At 47.5% G+C, this 19,893-nt stretch overlaps 5 protein-coding genes across 5 annotated transcripts; 3 read left to right on the plus strand and 2 right to left on the minus strand.

Moving 5' to 3' along the window:
* Positions 1 to 3,012: 3,012 nt before the first annotated feature.
* Positions 3,013 to 4,913, plus strand: N7533_002009 (homeobox domain-containing protein; the record flags this gene model as incomplete). The annotated part of the gene is made up of 4 exons (XM_057098659.1): positions 3,013 to 3,599; positions 3,671 to 3,808; positions 3,869 to 4,518; positions 4,594 to 4,913. The coding sequence occupies 4 exons, from the start codon at positions 3,013 to 3,015 to the stop codon at positions 4,911 to 4,913; spliced, it is 1,695 nt and encodes a 564-aa protein (XP_056963795.1).
* A 2,858-nt stretch (positions 4,914 to 7,771) lies between these two features.
* On the plus strand, positions 7,772 to 9,011 carry N7533_002010 (uncharacterized protein; the record flags this gene model as incomplete). Its single annotated transcript, XM_057098660.1, has 7 exons — positions 7,772 to 7,891; positions 7,972 to 8,102; positions 8,162 to 8,184; positions 8,240 to 8,406; positions 8,483 to 8,705; positions 8,767 to 8,900; positions 8,961 to 9,011. 7 exons carry the CDS (start codon positions 7,772 to 7,774, stop codon positions 9,009 to 9,011), a joined length of 849 nt encoding a protein of 282 aa, XP_056963796.1.
* Positions 9,012 to 13,568: 4,557 nt separating this feature from the next.
* Positions 13,569 to 14,022, minus strand: N7533_002011 (uncharacterized protein; the record flags this gene model as incomplete). The annotated part of the gene is made up of 2 exons (XM_057098661.1): positions 13,569 to 13,580; positions 13,660 to 14,022. 2 exons carry the CDS (start codon positions 14,020 to 14,022, stop codon positions 13,569 to 13,571), a joined length of 375 nt encoding a protein of 124 aa, XP_056963797.1.
* Positions 14,023 to 15,705: 1,683 nt separating this feature from the next.
* N7533_002012 (cell wall cysteine-rich protein) lies at positions 15,706 to 18,310 on the plus strand (the record flags this gene model as incomplete). The annotated part of the gene is made up of 2 exons (XM_057098662.1): positions 15,706 to 16,590; positions 16,667 to 18,310. 2 exons carry the CDS (start codon positions 15,706 to 15,708, stop codon positions 18,308 to 18,310), a joined length of 2,529 nt encoding a protein of 842 aa, XP_056963798.1.
* Positions 18,311 to 18,874: 564 nt separating this feature from the next.
* On the minus strand, positions 18,875 to 19,657 carry N7533_002013 (uncharacterized protein; the record flags this gene model as incomplete). Its single annotated transcript, XM_057098663.1, has 1 exon — positions 18,875 to 19,657. The coding sequence occupies one exon, from the start codon at positions 19,655 to 19,657 to the stop codon at positions 18,875 to 18,877; it is 783 nt and encodes a 260-aa protein (XP_056963799.1).
* Between the last annotated feature and the right edge of the window lie 236 nt (positions 19,658 to 19,893).

A 19,893-nucleotide genomic window follows, 5' to 3' on the forward strand; every position in this document is an offset into this window, starting at 1 on the left:
GTGAGTGGGGGTCGTTTAGCATATCCACCGTGGGTTCGGAGTGATCGTGTGGAGCAGCGTCTGTACGTAAAGGGAGGATGCTAGGACCCCACCGGCTATTGAACCGGCCAAACTTTGTTGTACATTGTAAAGAGAAAATGCAGAGATCCATACATACTTTCGGCCCGGGAGTGGCACTGTTGTGACCTCATCTTGGACAATAAGAGGAAAGATGTGCAAGGCGTTGACTACAAGTGATGAACATTCTTGTGGTGGTGGTGGAGGTGGTGGTGGTAATGGGTCTTGGTGTTAGGGCATGGAGGGTCACGTACCTATCAACTGCCAGGTGAGAGACTATCAACCTAGCAAGTACGCTCGGAAGATACTCCGTGTACATAGAATAATCTGGAAGTTAAAGTGGCCCACTGCAGATTCTTCACCTCTCTCATTTCAGATCGCGATCGATCTGAAATTCCAGGAGGCCTTCATTTCAGCTGTGACCTAGATTGTTTCATGCTTTGGAATGTGGAGATTCAAGGAGTGCTTTGCGTGGTGGAGTCGAGGCCTTCCCGAGCCACGGTTGGCCCCGAATGATGCTAGTGCACCCCATGCACATTACTATGTAAGAGCACTCCGTACGGACTACGGAGTATATGTACATTTGATGGTTTGAAAGCGGATATGGTTCAGGGGTAAAAACAAAATATAATAATAAATATTAAAGAAAAATTAAAACCTGCGGCTCTACGGAATTAATACCATTGATAAATCTCCCGTCAATATGGTCTCTTCTTTTCCTAGCGATGCCCCATTTGGTTTCAGGGCTTGACGCTAAGACCAATGAGCTTTTTGATATTATCTTGGACTGTACTGTACAACCATGGGTGATCGCGGGGTCTCCCATTCGAGCCATCCTTTTTTTTCATCATTTATTTGTATTTATTTATTTTCTTCTATCCAGGATCACTTTCTCCTTGACCACCCCACTGGAACACCTCCACCTCTGTCCGATGTCCTCGACGCCCCAGCGGCGGGCAGCTCTCTGACTGGCCCATCCATGATTTGCCGCTTATGGACCAGCCTTCCACATGGCTGGCCGGTGAGAAAAAAGCAAATCCTAAAAAAGATGAACTAAACAAAAAAAGGTGGCCAGGGTCTGGCATGCCACCCACGCTAACTAAGACCAATTGGCCAGTGGCCCATGCAGCAATATCAGGCTTTGGCCACCATTCCTCGCCATATCCACTAAGATCCACGACGGAAATTTTTCTATCGCTCACGGCGCTAGCAGTCCATTGCTGTTGTTTTGAGATGTACAAACGGGCGAACGCTTGTGTCTCGGTACGAAAGGAGCCCGCCTCGTGGCTTCTCGGTGGGACCCGGGACCCATCGGCCCTCTCCCACGGGCAGATATTTATCATTTATCTGGTCAGCGGGATATGGTCCTTCTAGCTTGTCTGGGTCCAGCCCTCAGCCTTGAATCATCCCCGTTCCCACTGGGGGGCAGAGGGGTATGTATCTAATTCTCAGCTCGGGCAGAAGCGCCATTCGCCACAGGACCCAGTGCTGGCCGTGGTCATAAGTCACGACCTTGGGAGGGAGGGGCAGGAGAGAGAGGATCCCTGTGATCTGTGCACGTTGGATGCTGCTAGATAGTGATTCAAGGGCTGTGCCCCCGTACTTTTGGGCAATCTCTCCGGTATATTTTCATTCTAAATTAGCTGTTTCCAGCCTTAAAGCCAGGTACAATTGAAACCAAAAAGGAGGTAGTAATACGCGTAAAATGGGATTAACTAGTGAACTGTATCGGAATGATCCTTTGCAAGATCGGGTTTAGGTCTGATACTCCCGTAACCTGGCCGTTTTGGAACCCGGGGTTACATCTCTGGGACTATTCCACAAGGAGCATCATTCGCCTCCATAGATCGCTGATCCCTCCCGAGTTGACGTGCGCGCAACCAAGTGCTGACCAGACCGGCCTTGTGTGCACACTCCTTTCCCTGGCCCACCCTTCTTCCTTTTTTTTTCAAAACAGTGTCTTTGGAGCATTTGCTTGTCTTTCATCTTCTTGGCTTCTTTTCTCTTTTAGCTTCATTCTCCTCGACACTACTGTTTTATCTTCATCTCTTCTCAACACATTTGACTTTCTGATTCCAACGGTCTTTTATACATAAACTTTGACCGTTTTTGGCCGTTGCAAAGATCGTCATTCCACGAACCCACGCATATATCTTTTTTCTTGCAGGTGTGCCGCCACATTGGGCCTCTCTCTCTCTCGGTATCCAACTCTGATTGCCCAGTGGACCCTGGCGGTATTGCGGGTGTCCGTTTAATATCTCAACCCGACTGGTTATTTCCACTCCCTTCCGCTTGGCCCGCTGCCCTCTTTCTCGTTTCTTGTTGCCATTAGATCTTTGGCCCCAGTGACTCCATTGCTCTTTTGTTTTTCCTTGGCTGTTAGTCGTTGGAGAGTTTAACAGTGGACTCTATTATCGTTGTCTGGTCTACTACCCATCTACGTAAAGATCTTCGTTGAGGGAAGACGAAGCTGGTGATCTGAGATCCAGCAAGGACTTGGGACGCAAAGTGGCCTGTTGTCCCGCTTTACTTAACGTCGTTTGCTCAACGGATTCCTGCACCTTACAACTATCGGTGCCTTAGAAGTCCACACTTCATCTCTTACCTCCCCTCCTCTTTTGACCAGATCTGATATACATCCGAGGTCACGCCTAAACGCTCCGGGCGTCACCCTTTACTCCGTTAAATTGCAGAACCCTGAGTCTGTTGCGCAAGCGCCCCGGCTTTTCTATTAGACCCACCTTCGTCTCATCTCGGGGAGACGACGCATTAGTTTCGCTTTTGTCCCTTTTTGCCTTTTTTTTTCCTTCTCTGTTAGTTTGTGGTGTGTGGTTTGGTTTGTTTTGAAATCTTGTCGGTTCCATATCTTGGGTGGAAGAAGTTGACGTCGATCTTGATCTTCTTCTTGTCTTGTTGATCCAGTCAAGAAAGACGGGCTTGGTCGATCTCTTGAATATGTCAATCGGCGGCCCTTGTCTTTGGGTGCCTTCTTTATCCTCGCCGGTTCCTTCGCCCCTGTCGGCTGTCTCCTCCCATTTCTCGGCCATTACTCGTCACGGAGAGCGGGCTTCTTCGCTTCCACGAACTTCCTCGCCACAGTCAACGTTTCCAAGGGAACTAGCACTGGACATTTCTTCCTTACGACGGTCTGCTGAGATGCAACGAGCTGGTTCAAAGGCTGAGAATGCCCCCATCACACCAGTACCTTCGACCACAGCCTCTTCGGCCACGTACGGGGGAGAGATCCCATCGCACAGTCCATTTAACCCAGTGGCCGGGGCAGGAAGAGAAGACACTCTTCCACGAGTGAAACTGGAGATTCCTGGGAGAAGTTATACCGACTTCTCGATGTCCTCTTCTCAAGGCGGGTCAAGTCATTTGGGAGAAATGTCGGATGCGTCTCAACTCGGTCTTGATTCGAGAGATGAGCACGACCATGACAGAGAGTCGACGATCAGCCCTTCTGATGAGAGGGGCGATACTTTAGATGGTGATGATAGCAAGATGTCATCGCTGGAAAAAAAGAAGATGAAAAGATTTAGGTAAGACAAAGGTGGTAGCACAGGTTAAAGTTTTTAAGGTTATCAGTGGCAGAAGCGTTGACCATCAACAGATTAACACACAATCAAACTCGCTTTCTCATGAGTGAGTTTACTCGTCAGGCTCACCCGGACGCTGCCCACCGAGATCGGTTATCGAGAGAAATTCCTGGCTTGACGCCACGTCAGGTCCAAGTTTGGTTCCAAAACAGGTAGCGTTTCACATTTCAACAGGATTTTGGGCTTCTCTAATTGTCAATTTGATCATTTAGACGAGCGAAGCTGAAGCGCCTCACTACGAATGATCGTGAGAGAATGCTCAAGTCGCGAGCACTGCCAGATGACTTCGACACAACAAAGGTTCTACGCACCCCCTTTGAGAGCAAGTCGACCGGTCAAACACCCGTGGCATCACCCCATGACTACAGTGTCCCGAATCCGGATTTTGCAGCACTGCGGACTCTACGGACGGACTGCTTTCAGCGCCCGAATGAGGAGGACTATCTTGTCTCGCCGCTCAGCTCGGCATCCACTGCAGGTACTTACATGTCCTCTGCTGGACAGGGGCGTACGGACGGCTTGCCCCAACCATCCATGATGTACGGACGTCCCGTGGCATCTTCATCCATGTCCGATCTACACAGAACGATCCGAAGTGACTACTCGATCACCCGATCTAGCAGCGTATCCGATGCGTCTTCTCAGCCCCCGTCGTTTCACCCGGGAATGCAGCTTCACAATAGGTTCACCCCAACATCGAATCAACCCGGTATGCCTTATGGTCGCCAGCCAATGGAATATGGCGTCCCACGACACCCAGGCACAATGATGACAGGCTATGACCAGTCACACTCATTTGAAGGTTCAGTTTCACCCACCGACTCGCAGGGCCAGCAAATGCCCTATGAATTGGGCAGCATTGGTTTGTTCATCTTTACTCCGCGAGCTTGCGTCCCAGAGGTCTAACTTGTGATTCACCAGGCACCCAACCCCCCAGGTTACCAGTCTCATCTAGCGATGTCTGGAATGACTTCGCAGATCCCACATGGCAGACCAATGCCCTCCTTGCAATCTCTACCTGTCTCTGCACCACAGGACTACCGGCCTTATTCCTACGCTAATCCCTCGGCACCTATGGGCACAATTGCTTATACACAATCCAACACCTCAACGCTGAGCCTCCCCACCTCCTTTGCTCCATCCGAGCCCGGGGCAGCTGCTCAAGATCAGATGCAGCAGAACCAGCCACATCTAGACTCTTTCCGAGCCAAATTCAGCAACCAACCCTTCAACTATTCAAGCTACATCCAACAATAATGAGATGAGTGATATACGCGGGCAGGACCACAGCTACATACTCTGCGAGTTTCCCCTATCCTTCTCCCATCCAGCCTGGTCTGGATTAGGTTCCCGGCAACCAATCCTTTCTCCACTTCTTTCACCAATTTGTTTTTTTCCCACTTCTTTTCTCTTTCCTGTTTGCTCCAGTCGGCCACTAGGCATTTGATCCATATGAGCGCGTTTAATCTTAATGTTTCTTAGCCTTGTTTCATATTGTTGGCGTTGACTGTGTCGATTCGACTCATTTTGCTTTTTTTTCTGCTGTTTGCGTGCATCGCTTGGTTTTGGCAAAATTGTTCGTTCATGGGTCTGGTGGTATAGCGTTTACTTTCCTTTTTTTTTCTGTTCTGTCGCTCTCATCACTGTCCAGGTGCCAGGTGGTTTCAATTTTTGGCACTAGCTTTTGGTTTCGTCGATGGAATTTGTTTCTAACGTTAATCGTCTTCTATCTGTCAGTGGGTGATACTAGTATATACATAGTTAGGTTTACCAATGGAAGGGTGTTTGAAATTTTTGAAATTAGTAGTGATTCCAATGGTACTCCAGGGCTGTTGAGGGGAGAAAGGGATGCATCATGATGGAATGGTATATGATTGTTGGGGTATATGCCTTCGCATCGCCAGATCGGCCTATACCAGCCTTTGTCCCTACAATCTACACACCTTCCATCTTCCTTCGTTTTCCATCCACAGTAACCATCATGAACTATGATTCTGATAGTGGTGCCATGTGTTATATCAACTTGAACAGGATGAACTTTTAAGTTGACAAAGAAGCTATATCTTGAAAATGAAGTGGCATCATACTAGTATATGCCTCAGGCTGGAGCCTGCCGACTCAGAGTCTAAAAGTGGTAGTCCTTCCAACGTCAAGTTCAAGTTGAACAACCTGAACCTCCAGGGCTTGGAACCTTGGAGCTTGAATGTGCCAGCAGTGGGCACCTGGGCTTAGTAGTGTGAATACCTAGTACTAGTAGTAATATTATATAGGTACCTAGGTGGGTACCTAATAGTAGGTAGTAGGTATATATTTCAAAGGTTCCGATCTCGGGACTTCCGAGTCAGCCCTGGGCACGCGCTCCACGGTGGCAGCCTGGATAGTATCCGGTAAAGCATCAGAGTGTTTCACCCCGAGTCATACGCATCTGTTGGACCTAGATAATCTTGAAAGAAGGAAACCTGAATACGAACATTGGAATCGCAGTAAATTGCCCATCGCGACATGGGCGGCCAACGAACAAACACGTGACCGATGACCTCCCCCCTCCACCGCCGCCAAATTCGACGATTTTCTTTTGAGTTGCAAGCCACCAGAAAATCCCAAAAATCCCCGAAAAAAGGTACGTGTAAACCAAGGTCGACTAAAGATATTATTAGAGTCGTTAATCTAAAATACTCTGCACTTATCAAGGTATAGCATGGAAAGACTACTGGTCCGTTGGAGCATGAAACTTCAACATTTTCGCGTAGAAGAGATTCAGAAAAATCACCAAAAATAAATAAGAATATATTTGAGCGTTAGCAAACAATAAACTTGCGAGTTTAACTTTGAACGACTCGTAATTATAGTGTTTCAGCATGTAATCTTTGGTTTCTCGCCCGACCCCAAGTCTCCAACCGTTCGGCTTCAAAGAAAAGTCAAATTGACCCTCATGTATCCAAGAAGTGAGTCCCTTTCATCAAAGCGGCGATGATAGCTCAGTTGGGAGAGCGCACGACTGAAGAACAACTTCAATCAGCTGTTACAAGCAAATCGTGAGGTCGCTGGTTCGATCCCGGCTCGTCGCATAACTTTTTGTCTTTTTGCATCATTTTTTTTGGCTGCCCAGGTGTGTGGAGTCTTTTTCGTTTTTTCCCCATGGCGTTGGAGACCTCTTCTCATCTTGTGGTCAGAGTTGTACTTGTTTTTTCCCCTCTGAAATTGTAGTTCGCTACGCCAAGAGGGGGTTGCAACGAAAAAAGTCCATGAATAATTTTAAGGTCAAATGCTGCCATGATAGGTGATACTTCTAGATTGAAATAGGACTGGGAGGAGAGTGGTTACTAGTTAGCAACTAATACGAAGTCTTAGTGCTTTGTCTACTACCTCTACCGGTATATCGCAACAAAACTTGAAGCGAACTTGATTGAAACCCTGGAAAGAAAATTTCAGGTGTTTAGCTTACATCAAAGCCAGAACCCTGAAATCTTTGCGAAGATTCAAAGGTTGTCTAGATCCTGAACATCCTCTACCATGACATCTTCACGTCTATGATGGCGGAGCTTCGCTCACTTAAATAGTTCGTGAGTTCGCCGATGAGCCAATACGCTTAGGCAGAAAGTAAGTCGCGAGCTTGGTGGATCCAGATGAGGCTTAGCCTAGCGGCGCTTTTACGATGGGATGCCGCTTTGCTGTCTCTCCCGACTTTTGGTCAGGGTAACCGATCGGGACTCGCAGCCCATTTTGCAATAACAGTCTGGATTCGAACCCCGACACGAAAGAGGCACCACTTAAGTCGGACTTTTGAGATGAAGCCGCAAATAGTTGGATAGTGTCTCATTCGGCTGGCTGAAAATAAGCACTTTCTGACTATCCTGCCGAATGTGGGGGTATGATGTTTAGGCTTCAAGTTTCCAGGCCCTGCCGAAGGTGCAGCTGAGCTACGCCTCATCACGCGTTTCTCTTTTTGAGATGCATATCGCCTCTCATGTACCCCACTCCCACTTCCACATGTTCATATGTGTCTGATTAGCGAGTTACGATCGCAACTATCATATAAAGCTGAGAATTGCAGCCACTTTTCACTGCTCCCCGACTTTTACAAATAAAAACGCCCACCTGGTTCTTCGCCCGCCATGGTAAACCTTTTTACGACCGTGGTCGGTATTTTCACACGGTTGATTAAGGCATCTATCGGCCTTACTCCTTGGGTCACATTTGCTATCTGGCTCGAAATTCGAGATCTGTTCTACCTTGTCAGTTATCCTTTTCAAATACTCTTGTTTTTTCCCCACTCCGAATAAGTTCCTAGTCAGTCTGACAAAATTTTGCATAGATCGCAAATCGTTTCCGCCCTAGTCGTCCCGTTGGAAGAGTTGTGCTTCCTGGCCATCCAGGCCATGGTGGTATCTGGCCGAGTTACCTCCCCCCGACACAGGGCAAAGAGAGCCGATCCCCTTGTCCCGGGTACGTCTGCTTTCTGTCATATACCAGACTTTAATTTCTGACGCATACCCTCTGTATAGACTCAACACCCTTGCCAACCACAGTAGGTCGAGCGGAATCGCTCTAGGGGCTCCCTTTTGCTAACCTGTATATTCTAGATATTCTACCCCGCGATGGTAGAAAGATCACCTATAAGCAACTGACATCTGCAATCCAGCACGCATTTAACTTTTCACCAACACTTGCCGACCAACTCACTGCTTCTGCCAAACTGCTCGATCAAGGTCGGGGCTGGATTGATCTGCATGATTTGAATGCGTTGAATGTGAGCAACAACTGACATACTGCATGCATGCCATTATTTCAATACCTTCTATGCTGATTATTTTCTGGTCATTCAGGTTATTCAACACGACGCCTCAATCACTCGTCCTGACATCGCCTTCTGTCCTGACCAGGGCTACCCGCACCCTGACCTTGTTGAAAATTTCCTCGCCCACTCCTCGAACGGGAAATCGCTGACCCTGGGTGACATTGCAACCTTCTCCGGGAAGCGCCGCGCCGAATGCAAACGCAGCAATGGCCAATACTCTATGACAGGGAACTTCCTGCACGAGTTTATTGGTAAGCCACCTCGGTGATTCAATTGCGAGGTTTTTTCTCACAAATTCACTTTTTTTACTAGGTTCCGGAGGAGGTGAGCTTATTTACTCGATATTTGGAGGTAATGTCGATGACCTGCGTGTCTTCCTTACCGAAGAGCGCTTTCCAGAAGGGTGGGAGCCAAGGACCAGAGAAGCGTTCGGGCATACCGTGACAGTAAGCCATTATACTTCCCTTTCCGACCTTATCCCTTGACTGACATCTTGGTGCGCATAGAAAGCACAATTGATATCCCTCATTATCGAATTTAACATCAATGAGGCGTAAATTAGCCAGGAAATATTGTTGTTTCAATCAGAAAGAGTCGTGAGGGCTGATCCTATCGTCTCGATTAGTCAGAAATCCACTGCGTACTCAACCATTTCGGTATAATTATTTTATCATCCTAGAAACGTTTTCTTTGCCTCGCAAAGCACTTAATATCGAAGCAGCATTGGACTCGGAATTTCAGTCAATTGTTGGGCCGAAATAGTAGTTGATCCCAAATTCCTCCACTGTAGCAGGCTCGGGAGGTAGTACGCGGGAGTAAATTTTTTCCTGCACCTGATTATTTTAATTTATACCCTCTGACTGATTTTGTGATAAAGAGCAAGAATATGAACTCTTAGACAGACCGCCTGATATGTAGTAGTAGTGCAGCAGGCCACGGCATGTTAAATGTCGCATCTTCCCTTCTCCACCACATTGGTTATTCTCTCCAAGATCTTGTTCTTGCAGTGAAAGGTATGGACATCTGGAAGAAGGACGAAGAAGAAGAATGGACGGCAACGATTATGAATCTGCTTACACCTACAAGAGGAAATCACGCGAAATTCAGGGGAACTGCAACTTATAGAATCCGTAAGAGTTTCTAAGGGGGGGAGGTATGACCTTGGCCCGGGGCAATTGATGTTGATCATATAGGGTGAAGGTTATAGAGTATCCTTGACTGGATCAGGTGACTGTGAAAGAAAGGAACGATAGGCTACAAAAGAGGTCATGTGACATAATGCGGTGCCATTTCTAATTCATGGTGGTGGCATTATCACTACCCGTTAGAGGCCCGGAATGACATAAGGGGTGCACATGATGTGGAGGAAGCCACATTCAACTGTGGCTGGTGGGCTGGTGGAAGGCTAATTTGGTATAGTAGTGTACAAGGCCCGCTTGTAGAGTTCCGTAATCATGAGGCCTTCATTGAGCTAATTCTTGGTTACCGCAACTAACATCCTACCTTGCCATTTCAACTTTTTAACCCTACAACTTATCTTCACTTCCAAGGTTGTCGATTGGAAAGCAGATTTCGAGAAATTTTAAATATCTTTCTTGTGAACCCCGACTATGGCCAGTTGCATCCATTGCAGATATACCCCTTCCAGTTCTGAAAATGGTGACGAGGAATCAGACCCCAAGATGCTATCCTTACCAGGAGATAAGTCGCCGGAAGAGGCTCTTCTCGAGAAAAAAAGGATGTATCAGGACCCTCCAAGTATTCCGATGCAATCTCTACAAACAAGAGTCAAGGGTCAACCAGCATGTTGATGGCTTTGTTGAACTACTCTGTTGGGAAGAGGATTTACGCAGGAATTGTCAAGAGGAAATTACTGCACAGGAAAAATACAAGTACAGCCAGGGCTACTGGAATACCGATGCCCCAATTCTTAAGCAGAAATTAAGCCAACTCAGCCAATCGAATTGGGCTAAGATGCGAGGCTGGTGGTACACGCGCGGTTGGATCCTTGGTAATTCCGGACCCTTGCGACGAGGATTTCAACTATGGAGGTCTAATCCTTCATGGCATATGCATCCAGTGCTTGTTGAAGATTGCAAAGCTAGGGGGGGGTTGCTGTAGTCGTGATTGCGGGTGCTGTCTTAGTCCTGAACGCGCTAATACGTCAGCTGGGGCGTTCGGTGTTGGACATTGCACTCTAAAGTGTGGATGTTGTTCGAGATCTCGTGGGTTTGAATTAGATGAAGAAAAGGAAGAGTATCATGTTGAACATTTCTCGTTCGATAATCAGGTAGATACTATGCTTCATAAGGAGGATCCCTATAAACAGCAAATTCTTCTTGCTTCTATTTGGGGGTTAAGTGTGGACGATTGCTATGATAACTAAAAAAGAGTAAAAGGGTTGCTTCTAAGTGATATTTAAGAGGTGGAAGATGGAATCAAAAAATAAAACTTGTCTTGCTATTTTGTTTGAGCTTCTATCTTAACTTCAAGTTGAAGCTATAGGGTGGCTGTAAGAACCGGATGAATTGAAAGATACAATAGTATTGAACGAAAGTATAACAAAGTGGCTTGGTACAACACCGATGTTCAAGGGCCTTCTTATGAGAAAGTGAATATGATAAAAGTTCCTGATATAGTCCCATGGTAAAGTGCAGCCGATTTCAGCTGCAATATAGGGAGGGGTAGAATTAGAACTCACTGTCACATGTGTGACTATATTTATGAGGTGCTTGGCTTACAGTACTAGTAAAGATTTACTTTTAGTTCTTCAATTTAAGGATAACTTTTGTTTATTGCGAGGATGCTTGATTCCATTTGAGCCTTGCAAGACAGAATTACGTCAGCTCAAGGGATGGCAGAGTAGGCTATAAATCCAATTCGTTTGGGCTAATTTGCTAAGACTTCATAGCGTATTTAAATTTACCCTGCTGGTGTTTTAGTACTTGTTATGGGAATTATGGGGGGTTGGAAAAAGCACATTTATATCCAAGCTTACAGCGGCGGATACTGTCATTGGCCATGATTTGACATCTTGTGAGTACTAGTATATAGTGGACCACCCACTGATATGATCTAAATTAATGACAAGTGGATGATTTAGATACACAGGGTGTTGAATTCCACAGTATAGATATCAAAGACAAGGCTGTGTATATGGTGGATATGCCAGGGTTCAACGACACACATCGTTTGGATTTCGAGATTTTTTAAGAGATTGCTTTCATTTTATCTCATATCTATTGGCGGGGGCATGATGATAGGTGGAATCCTATATCTCCACCGAATTTCCAATAACAGAGTTTCTGGCTCAGCTTTGAGGAACTTCAGGTTTTTAGATATGTGGCTTGGATGCTGCGGGCTTTTTGGCCATTCTGGTGGCAGCAGATTCGAGGATGGATATTTCTGGGATATCGAACACAAATTTTAAACCAGAGATCTAGTGAGAGAGGAAGAATATGAAGGCGTCAGAAACTTGAACATTGTAGATAATTGGTAGGCAGATGGAGGGAATAGAAAAGAAAGATTAATGTTGCATAATCAAACAGAAGAAGAAGAAGAAGAAGAAGAAGAAGAAGAAGAAGAAGAAGAAGAAGAAGAAGAAGAAGAAGAAGAAGAAGAAGAAGAAAGCAAGCAACTAAGAATAGGCAAAGAGATCCTTTAACATTTATAAGAGCAGTTACAATTGGTAGACAGAGAAGAGATATGCTGATTATATACCTGATTATCTACCCAGAGCACCTTGAATACACTGGAGTTGATCCCTAAGTAGCTATGAGGGCTCCGGGAGGGCTCTGGGAGCAATCCGAGACCAAGCGATGAGTACGCTTGATTGAGATCACGTGATTCAAATATGACTAAGATTTAGGTAAAATGCACGCTTAAACTGGCGTCGAGTGTTGCCATTTTGGGCGTTCGATTTACCGTCACTTAGCGTTGTGGTGTAATATCCCCCATAAAAGCCGGAGTAATACCGGCCACCACTAAGTAGGATGTCACGGTCAGATCAATTAGGGCAAGCGATATGCCGTGATTGTTAGTCATGGGTACCAGGGCAGGGAAATAGATATAGCTGCTGAGCGTTCAGAATATGGCGCCAAATCCAGCGACGAAGCTGATCCACTTCTTTTCAGATTTGGTATATATTGAAAAGGGTACCTCTGTCCCTGTGTGGTGTTCCTCGTCAGTGGTGGGCTCGTTTGCTTCCCATACTGGCTGAGTGGGTGGATCAACCTCCACAGGGCGGCTTTGCTGGATTCATCTGGTACAAGAGTACCTGCTGGAGCCATTGGACTAGACCATATGTGAGTGTATCAGTCAGAACATAAAAGCTTGCTTCCAGACTCTCCTTGTTTGATGAGGGATGCGGCGGATGGAGGAAGAAGGGCAATGAAAGGTGGAGATTATAGAGACGAAGGGAACCTTTAGGAAGAGGCTGCTATAGCTAGGCCGATCTTGAGATGCCTGAGGCATATGAGTCAACACAGCAAGATACGCAAAGGGCAAAGGTTGTATTGGCCATCAGTTAGGCTTGGGTTAGATTAAGGAACAAAGCTCCGCGGGGTACAAGCGGTTTTCTCAGTAAATGGAAATTCAACACTCTCACTCCAGTCTCCAGAAATCTCACCCACACTCACCCTAACATAAAAACCGACGCTAAATGACGATCCAGAGAGCTCTTTGCTTATTGACCGCATTGAGCATGCAGATGTAGCTCAAGTGCATGCACCTGGGCAGTCAATAGTCAGGCTGTCGCCGAGGTGAGAATGGGGTGAGGTCGCGTGTGCTTTGAGAATCCTTACAGCAAACAAATAAGACGAATTCTAGCGTGTCAGTGCCACGAGAGCTTACGAGTGACTTCACATTTCATTTCAAGAAAAATATCGCAACCTTGTCAACGGAAAAACAGCAGTGAGTCGTAAAATTTCATGTCATTTCTGTTATAAACAAATTCTCGCAATAGCCTCTGCATTCACATAAGAGACACAGGGAAAAACAGCCTAATTGAAGCTGCGAAAAACCTGGGTCAAGGCTGCTGATATCGCCAACAGGTCAATTTAACAACAGATCCCATGTTGACCAATACCATATGATAACCAATTCACCTCAAAAGCTTAGAGCCAGTTCTATTACATGTTAGTCATTTCAAGCCCTCTCAATAAAGTTTTACGTCTGCATAGCGGCGATGGGAAAGAAATTACTCACAGGGATAATTCCGCCAAAGTTGCAGGCCAGAGAAACAACTTGTCCAAGACCGGCGAGAGTGCCACCTCGGCCGTATTTGGCGGCGTTCTCATCGAGACACTTGAAAGTGGAACAGGAAACCGCGCTGCCTGTGTGGCCGGTGTTGAAGTTGTCAAGCAAGCGATCAATGCAGCCGTGCCATGCATCAGCTTCAGCAGGGGAGTACTTGTTCTGCTGCTGAGAGTATTGCCATGGCTGCTGTTGGTACTGCTGGGGCTGCTGCTGGTATTGCTGAGGTTGCTGCTGGTACTGCTGGGGTTGCTGCTGGTACTGGGCGGAAGCAGCAGCGGCCAGGGTAACAAGAGCGGCGAGAGAGAACTTCATTGTGATGGCTGTCGAGTAATTAATGAATGAAATAAGATAGAAGATTGAGCCTGCGGCCAGTGTCTTACAGTGGAGTTGTGGAAGTAAGCTTGAGCTTGAGTGTGAAATGTTTGATGATTGTGATGATTGAGGATGAAATGTGAGTTGATGAGTGCTTTTGGGGGGGTTGCGAGCAAGATATTTATAACATTTTACTTTCTGATTTTGTCTCCGACCGACTACCATCATATTCGGTGAGAGTAGTGCAAACCAGGTCAAAGTATTCTTGCATTGCATACTTGCATTGTACAACATGAGGCAATGGTGCATGTACCTACGTAGCTAAGCTTGCTACATCACCGCAAGGTATGGAAGCTATTGAAAAACTCCATGCAGTGTGACTGGAGATCATATAGCTTCTTTGGAAGGTTGTATCGCATGAACTACCTTTGGAGCAGGATATTGCTTTGATATCATGATATTATTGCAGTTTGCCTAGTTCGCCTTCAGGCAGTAAGGATATTTTAATTTGAGAAAGACATCCTGCAGATACGAGGCCTGTAGGTCTCAGTCAGCCACCTCTATTGCTTTAAATCCTCTCTCAAAATGATAACAGGAGGATCTACTTGGACTTATCCACGCACTTGTGGATTAGATCCCGTTTAGGAGATAAATTGTATGACTGCTATAGCAAGCGTATTGAAGTAACCTTGGAGTCGAAAGGCTGGAATTCCATAAAAGGGGAAACAAGAAACATTGAAAGCTCGAATGGCATCGAATAGTATGATTTCGGTCACCGTACTCCGTATAAAGCTGCTCGTTCTAAGAGAAGAATATTAAGGTGCAGATCATGGCAATGATGACAAAAGGAGACTTGCTATTACGCATGCAATGCTTTACTAAGATGGTCCTACGTGAACCATCACATGCCCTGATGTCTCCGGGACAGATCTACCTTGCATTTCAACTGAAGTACTTTAGTTGATTCGGACGACTGAGTCAACTTTGAACTTGATAACTAGTGCAAAATAAGCCGGCCTTGTTCATAGTGCGGAGAAGCCCATTGTGGAGCATCATACTGTATAATGATGTCGTGTTACAGCCGATACTCTGTGCAATACGATCAATGTTAAGAGTTTGAGGGGTTTTTCTGAATAGCTAGCTACTCCACATTTGTAGCTCGAAAAAGCAAATTACAATATCCCCAGTTCTCTGCAGCGTTACACGGTCCCGCTGAGATCCGCCCCCGAAAAAAAATGACCAATCCGAACGATCGCTGGGATTAAGCGAAAGAAGGGTTCAAAACCGTTGCACAGCTACGCAAGGGTCATTGGGTTACGGCACGGATATGCCCGCGCCTACTGCATAAGGGATGGCTGAACTGACATTTGTTCACGAGTTGCGTCTGCATACATCGACCACTGCCACGACCCCAAATGGAAAGCAAACTCAAAAATTTGATTGTGATACAAGGTGATCCTTACTGTGATGATCGCACTGATTGAGGGATTTATGTATCATTCGATTGTTATACGGAATGAGAGAAGAAGCTCCCTCAACTCGCGAACGGGCTGGCGGCCAACTGATTCTTCATTCCAGGGATGCAAGGCAAATGTCCCGTACCGCAAACCTCTATAAGTATTCTCTCATTGTCTAGCATTGTTTCATCAACCAGTGTCTTTCTTTCTACATTTACTGGCCACCATGGGAAGAATTAAGGTGGCGCTGGCGCTTTCTCTTGTGACGTCTTTTGCTACGGCCCAGAACGGCCCGGTCCAGAGCACCCATCGAAAGTACACCCTTGACGATATTATCCCCGCTACCGACCCAGCATCTGGCCACGTCAAATGCTGTCCACAAGGAACGGAGTTTGATGGCCAGGCCTGTGTTCTCGGGACCTCGATCTGCCCCAGTGGCAGTTCTCCCGATGGTGAGACATGCGTCTTCAAGACAAAGCCGTCCTGTGATGATGGATACGAGTTCAGGGACGGGCTCTGCATTACTGTGAAGCCTCCTACTTGTAGTAGCGGTACGATCCTGAAGGGCAACCACTGTGTGATCGAAGGACAAGCATTATGTGGCCCTGGATATCTGCTCCAAGGAAACGTTTGCGTATCATTGAAGCCACCTGTGTGCCCTAATGGCGAGCGCTTCACCGGTAATGGCTGCGCCTCTATCAAAGGCCCAAAATGTCAGGACGGAGCTAAATTTGATGGGGGTGTTTGTATCGACACCCAACCTCCGACTTGTCCAAAGGGAACTTCTTTTGATGCCGCTTCCCTACGCTGTATATCTGTGTCCTTGCCACGCTGTCCTGAGAACACCGTCTCTCAGAAAGACCAGTGTGTCTCAATTTCCAAGCCCGCCTGTGGAGATGGTGCTTTCTTCAATTCCAAGACCCAATCCTGCACCATCAACGAACCGCCAAAGTGCCCTACCGGAACAGAGCTGGATGACAAACAGTGCATTTACATCGGCTCGCTCGCTTGCCCATCTGGCACAACTCATTCAATCGACAAGGCTCATGGTACCGCTCGCTGCTGTCCGCTTGAAATGAACTGGGATGGGAACGTGTGTTTCACCAAGCCAGTCGGAGGTAAATGCTCCGATGGAAGTGAAGCGATCAATGGTCGCTGCGAGAAGCACTCCAACCCTCTCCCCACAGTGCCCAGAAGGATTCAAGCTAGACAACTCTCGTTGCGTCTGGCAAGCACCACCCGCGTGCCCTCAAAACTCTCGCTTTGGCGGTGGTCACTGCATTATTACCGCAAAGCCCCAGTGCCCTCAGAGCCTGGTATTGATTGGCTCCGATTGTGTAGTTCGAGGACCGCCGTCTTGCCCTGAGCAGACAAAGCTCGAAGGAAACAAATGCATCAGCATTGTCGCACCATCTTGTGATAAGTCTTCAAAGTGGGACGGTAGGCGTTGTGTTGTCAATGGCGTCGCGTCCTGCGAAGACGGCATCCACAAGGGTGATGACTGCATTACTGGAACACCTCCAACTTGCCAGGACGGTTCGACCTTTGATGGTGCGCGATGTGTCTCAAAATCCACCCCTCAATGCCGTCAGGGTACTATTCTCAGTGATGATGGATCATGTCTTACCCTCACGCCTCCTCAATGCCCCGTGAATACGCACTTCCAGAATGGCTACTGCGTTAATGGTCTGCCGATCTGCCCAGCAGGCCAGAGATATGCCAACGGACGCTGTGAGACTGCGGACTCTCCACAGTGCCCGCAGAACTTTCTCTGGAAAGGTGGGAAATGCACTCGTATTGTCGAGGAGCACTGTGAAACTGGATTCACCCTGCAGGGTGGGCAATGTGTCTCCATTGCAACCCCCGATTGTGGTGGATTGATTTTCAATGGAAAGGCATGTATTGATGGCAAGCCAATCTGCCCTGAGGGTTCCTATCTAGATGGGGAGCGCTGCTCTTCTCTTAACGAGCCACAATGCCCGGAAAACTTCAAATTCGATGGGAAAAAGTGCATTGCCTTCCAAACTCCCAAGTGCCCATCTGGAGCTGTTTTCGTTAAGGCCAGTGGGGACTGCGTCTCGAACAAGAAGCCCATATGTCCTTCAAATCAGCGCTTCAACGGTGAGCATTGTGCTATAACTAGCGGTGAGTGTATGGACTTCGAGTACTGCCCCTTTGAATCGCATGGGAAGGGATGCCGCCGTACTCCCCTCGGAGTGGTATGCGATGGAATTCCACCTCAGAGACAGCAGGGCCAAGTTGTCCAGGGAAATCCGGATCAGGGTAATCTCCAAGGCCAAGGCAACAATTCTGGAGGGAGCCAGCAGCCAATTATTGGTTCCAACACCGGCCCGTTCCAAGAGCGCCCTCAGGACCAAATCGGCAATAATGGTAACCCGGGTCAGTGGGCTACACAGCCGAACATTGTGCCCAATTATAGTGGTAACTGGAACGAACGCCCTCCAGTAGGAGGTGCTCAGCAACAACCTGGTGGCAACTGGAACGAACGTCCACCGGTGGGAGGTGCTCAGCAACAACCTGGTGGCAACTGGAACGAACGTCCACCGGTGGGAGGTGCTCAGCAACAACCTGGTGGCAACTGGAACGAACGTCCACCGGTGGGAGGTGCTCAACAACAACCTGGTGGTAACTGGAACGAACGTCCACCGGTGGGAGGTGCTCAGCAACAACCTGGTGGCAACTGGAACGAACGTCCACCGGTGGGAGGTGCTCAACAACAACCTGGTGGTAACTGGAACGAACGTCCACCGGTGGGAGGTGCTCAACAACGATATGGTGGTAACTGGAACGAACGTCCAGCTGCTGTGTGAAGAAGTTCAGCAACTAGTTAACTAGGACAAGGTATCCACCTCCATAATCCAATGGACAGATGCCTATAGTAGTAGAGGCAATCTTTGTTTTTACTGTTTTCTGTCACTCCTTTCTCACCTGAAATTTGAGGTTCTATCAGGACTATTCATTCATTCTCAATTCAGATCCTTCAACCATTTCGGATATTGCTCGTTGGATAGGAACGTAGAACATCAAGTTATGTCCGAGTCAACTTGAACGAGTAAACTGCAAGTCTGTTAGGAATCAATGTGTTCTAGTATGGTAGACTCCATCTACAATTCGAACTCGATATCTTTATGCTGCAAGTCTTTCTGCGTCCTCGTGCAAATCGCCCAGTGATGAGTGGGCCTAAGGGTCCGCAGTTCCATGTCTGCTTGAGTATACAAGAGCTTGATGGTTATACCTAGGTAACTTGCTCGACGGGAGTTGATTTCAGGTTCAAGTTCTGAACATTCAAAACTCTCATGGTGCTTCAAGTTTGGCCTGCGTTGCCTCCGTCAAGAATTCCAACCCCCCCCCCAAAGTATACATCATGTAGCACATTACAATTCGTGCCCAGAAGTACCCATCCCAATCCCACCGGTACCAAAATCCTCAGAACCTCCCACTCGATCACCGGCACCATAAAGATCCTCCACAATCCCAACATCCTCAAAAAACAAAGCCCCATACTCCCTCATAATCCCAATCTTCTCCCCCATATCCACCGCAAAGTCCACCCTCCCAAAATCCCTCGGCAATTGCTCCTCACTCTCAAACCTCAACACCCAAACGCCAACCCCATCCTCAGGCCACCCAAACACCAGCACCCTTTCTTCCTTCTCCCCCACCTCCTCCACCGGAACACCATCCCTAAACCTCAAGCCAAACACCCCCTCAACCCAATCCTCCCTCCTCCCCCAAAATCTCGCCCCAACCCGCTGCAACAGACCGCAAAAACAATCCTCCTCACCTGCATCAGCCGAGCGCTCCGACGCCCGATCTCGCGGGAGCGATAGGAAAATCATGTCGAGGATGCTGGGGGCTTCTTTGATTAAGATTCCGCCTGTGGAGGGGTATCCGTAGACGGTGCATCCTCTGCGGCTGAATGTGACGCGTTCAGTCGATGCTGGGCGCCAGCATGAACTTGAAGCCGTTTCTGATTTGGGCCCGGGATCGGGGTAGACCCGGACCTCTGGTGGCCGTTTGTAAAAGATATTATCACCCGCATGGATGGGGAGAAAGTGGCCTGTTAATCGGAAGTTATAGGTCATGGCGGCGGTGGCGATGAGGGTGAAGAGGGCGAGGATGATCTTGGCCATGGCGAGGATGGGAGTTGACAGCATGATTTGAATTACTCTGCTCCTGTTGGGGACGTGTTGATGGTTGAGTTCATGATCTATTTCCATGATGCTTATATGTGGAACTTGGATGAGATGTCTTTGGCTGAGGTGCAGGAAATTCGATATTAAGTAGTAGTGTCCACGGTGCTTGGCGGTGCTGTCTATCCAATTGGAGGTATGGATGTCATCGCTACCTAGAGCAGGGTTCAAGAGGCTCTAGTCGTGGGGCTAGTCGGATT

Source organism: Penicillium manginii, assembly GCF_028828005.1.
Source record: "Penicillium manginii strain IBT 31320 chromosome Unknown utg000002l:1.0-5564898.0:1.0-5567710.0, whole genome shotgun sequence".
NCBI classification, from domain to species: Eukaryota; Fungi; Ascomycota; class Eurotiomycetes; order Eurotiales; family Aspergillaceae; genus Penicillium; species Penicillium manginii.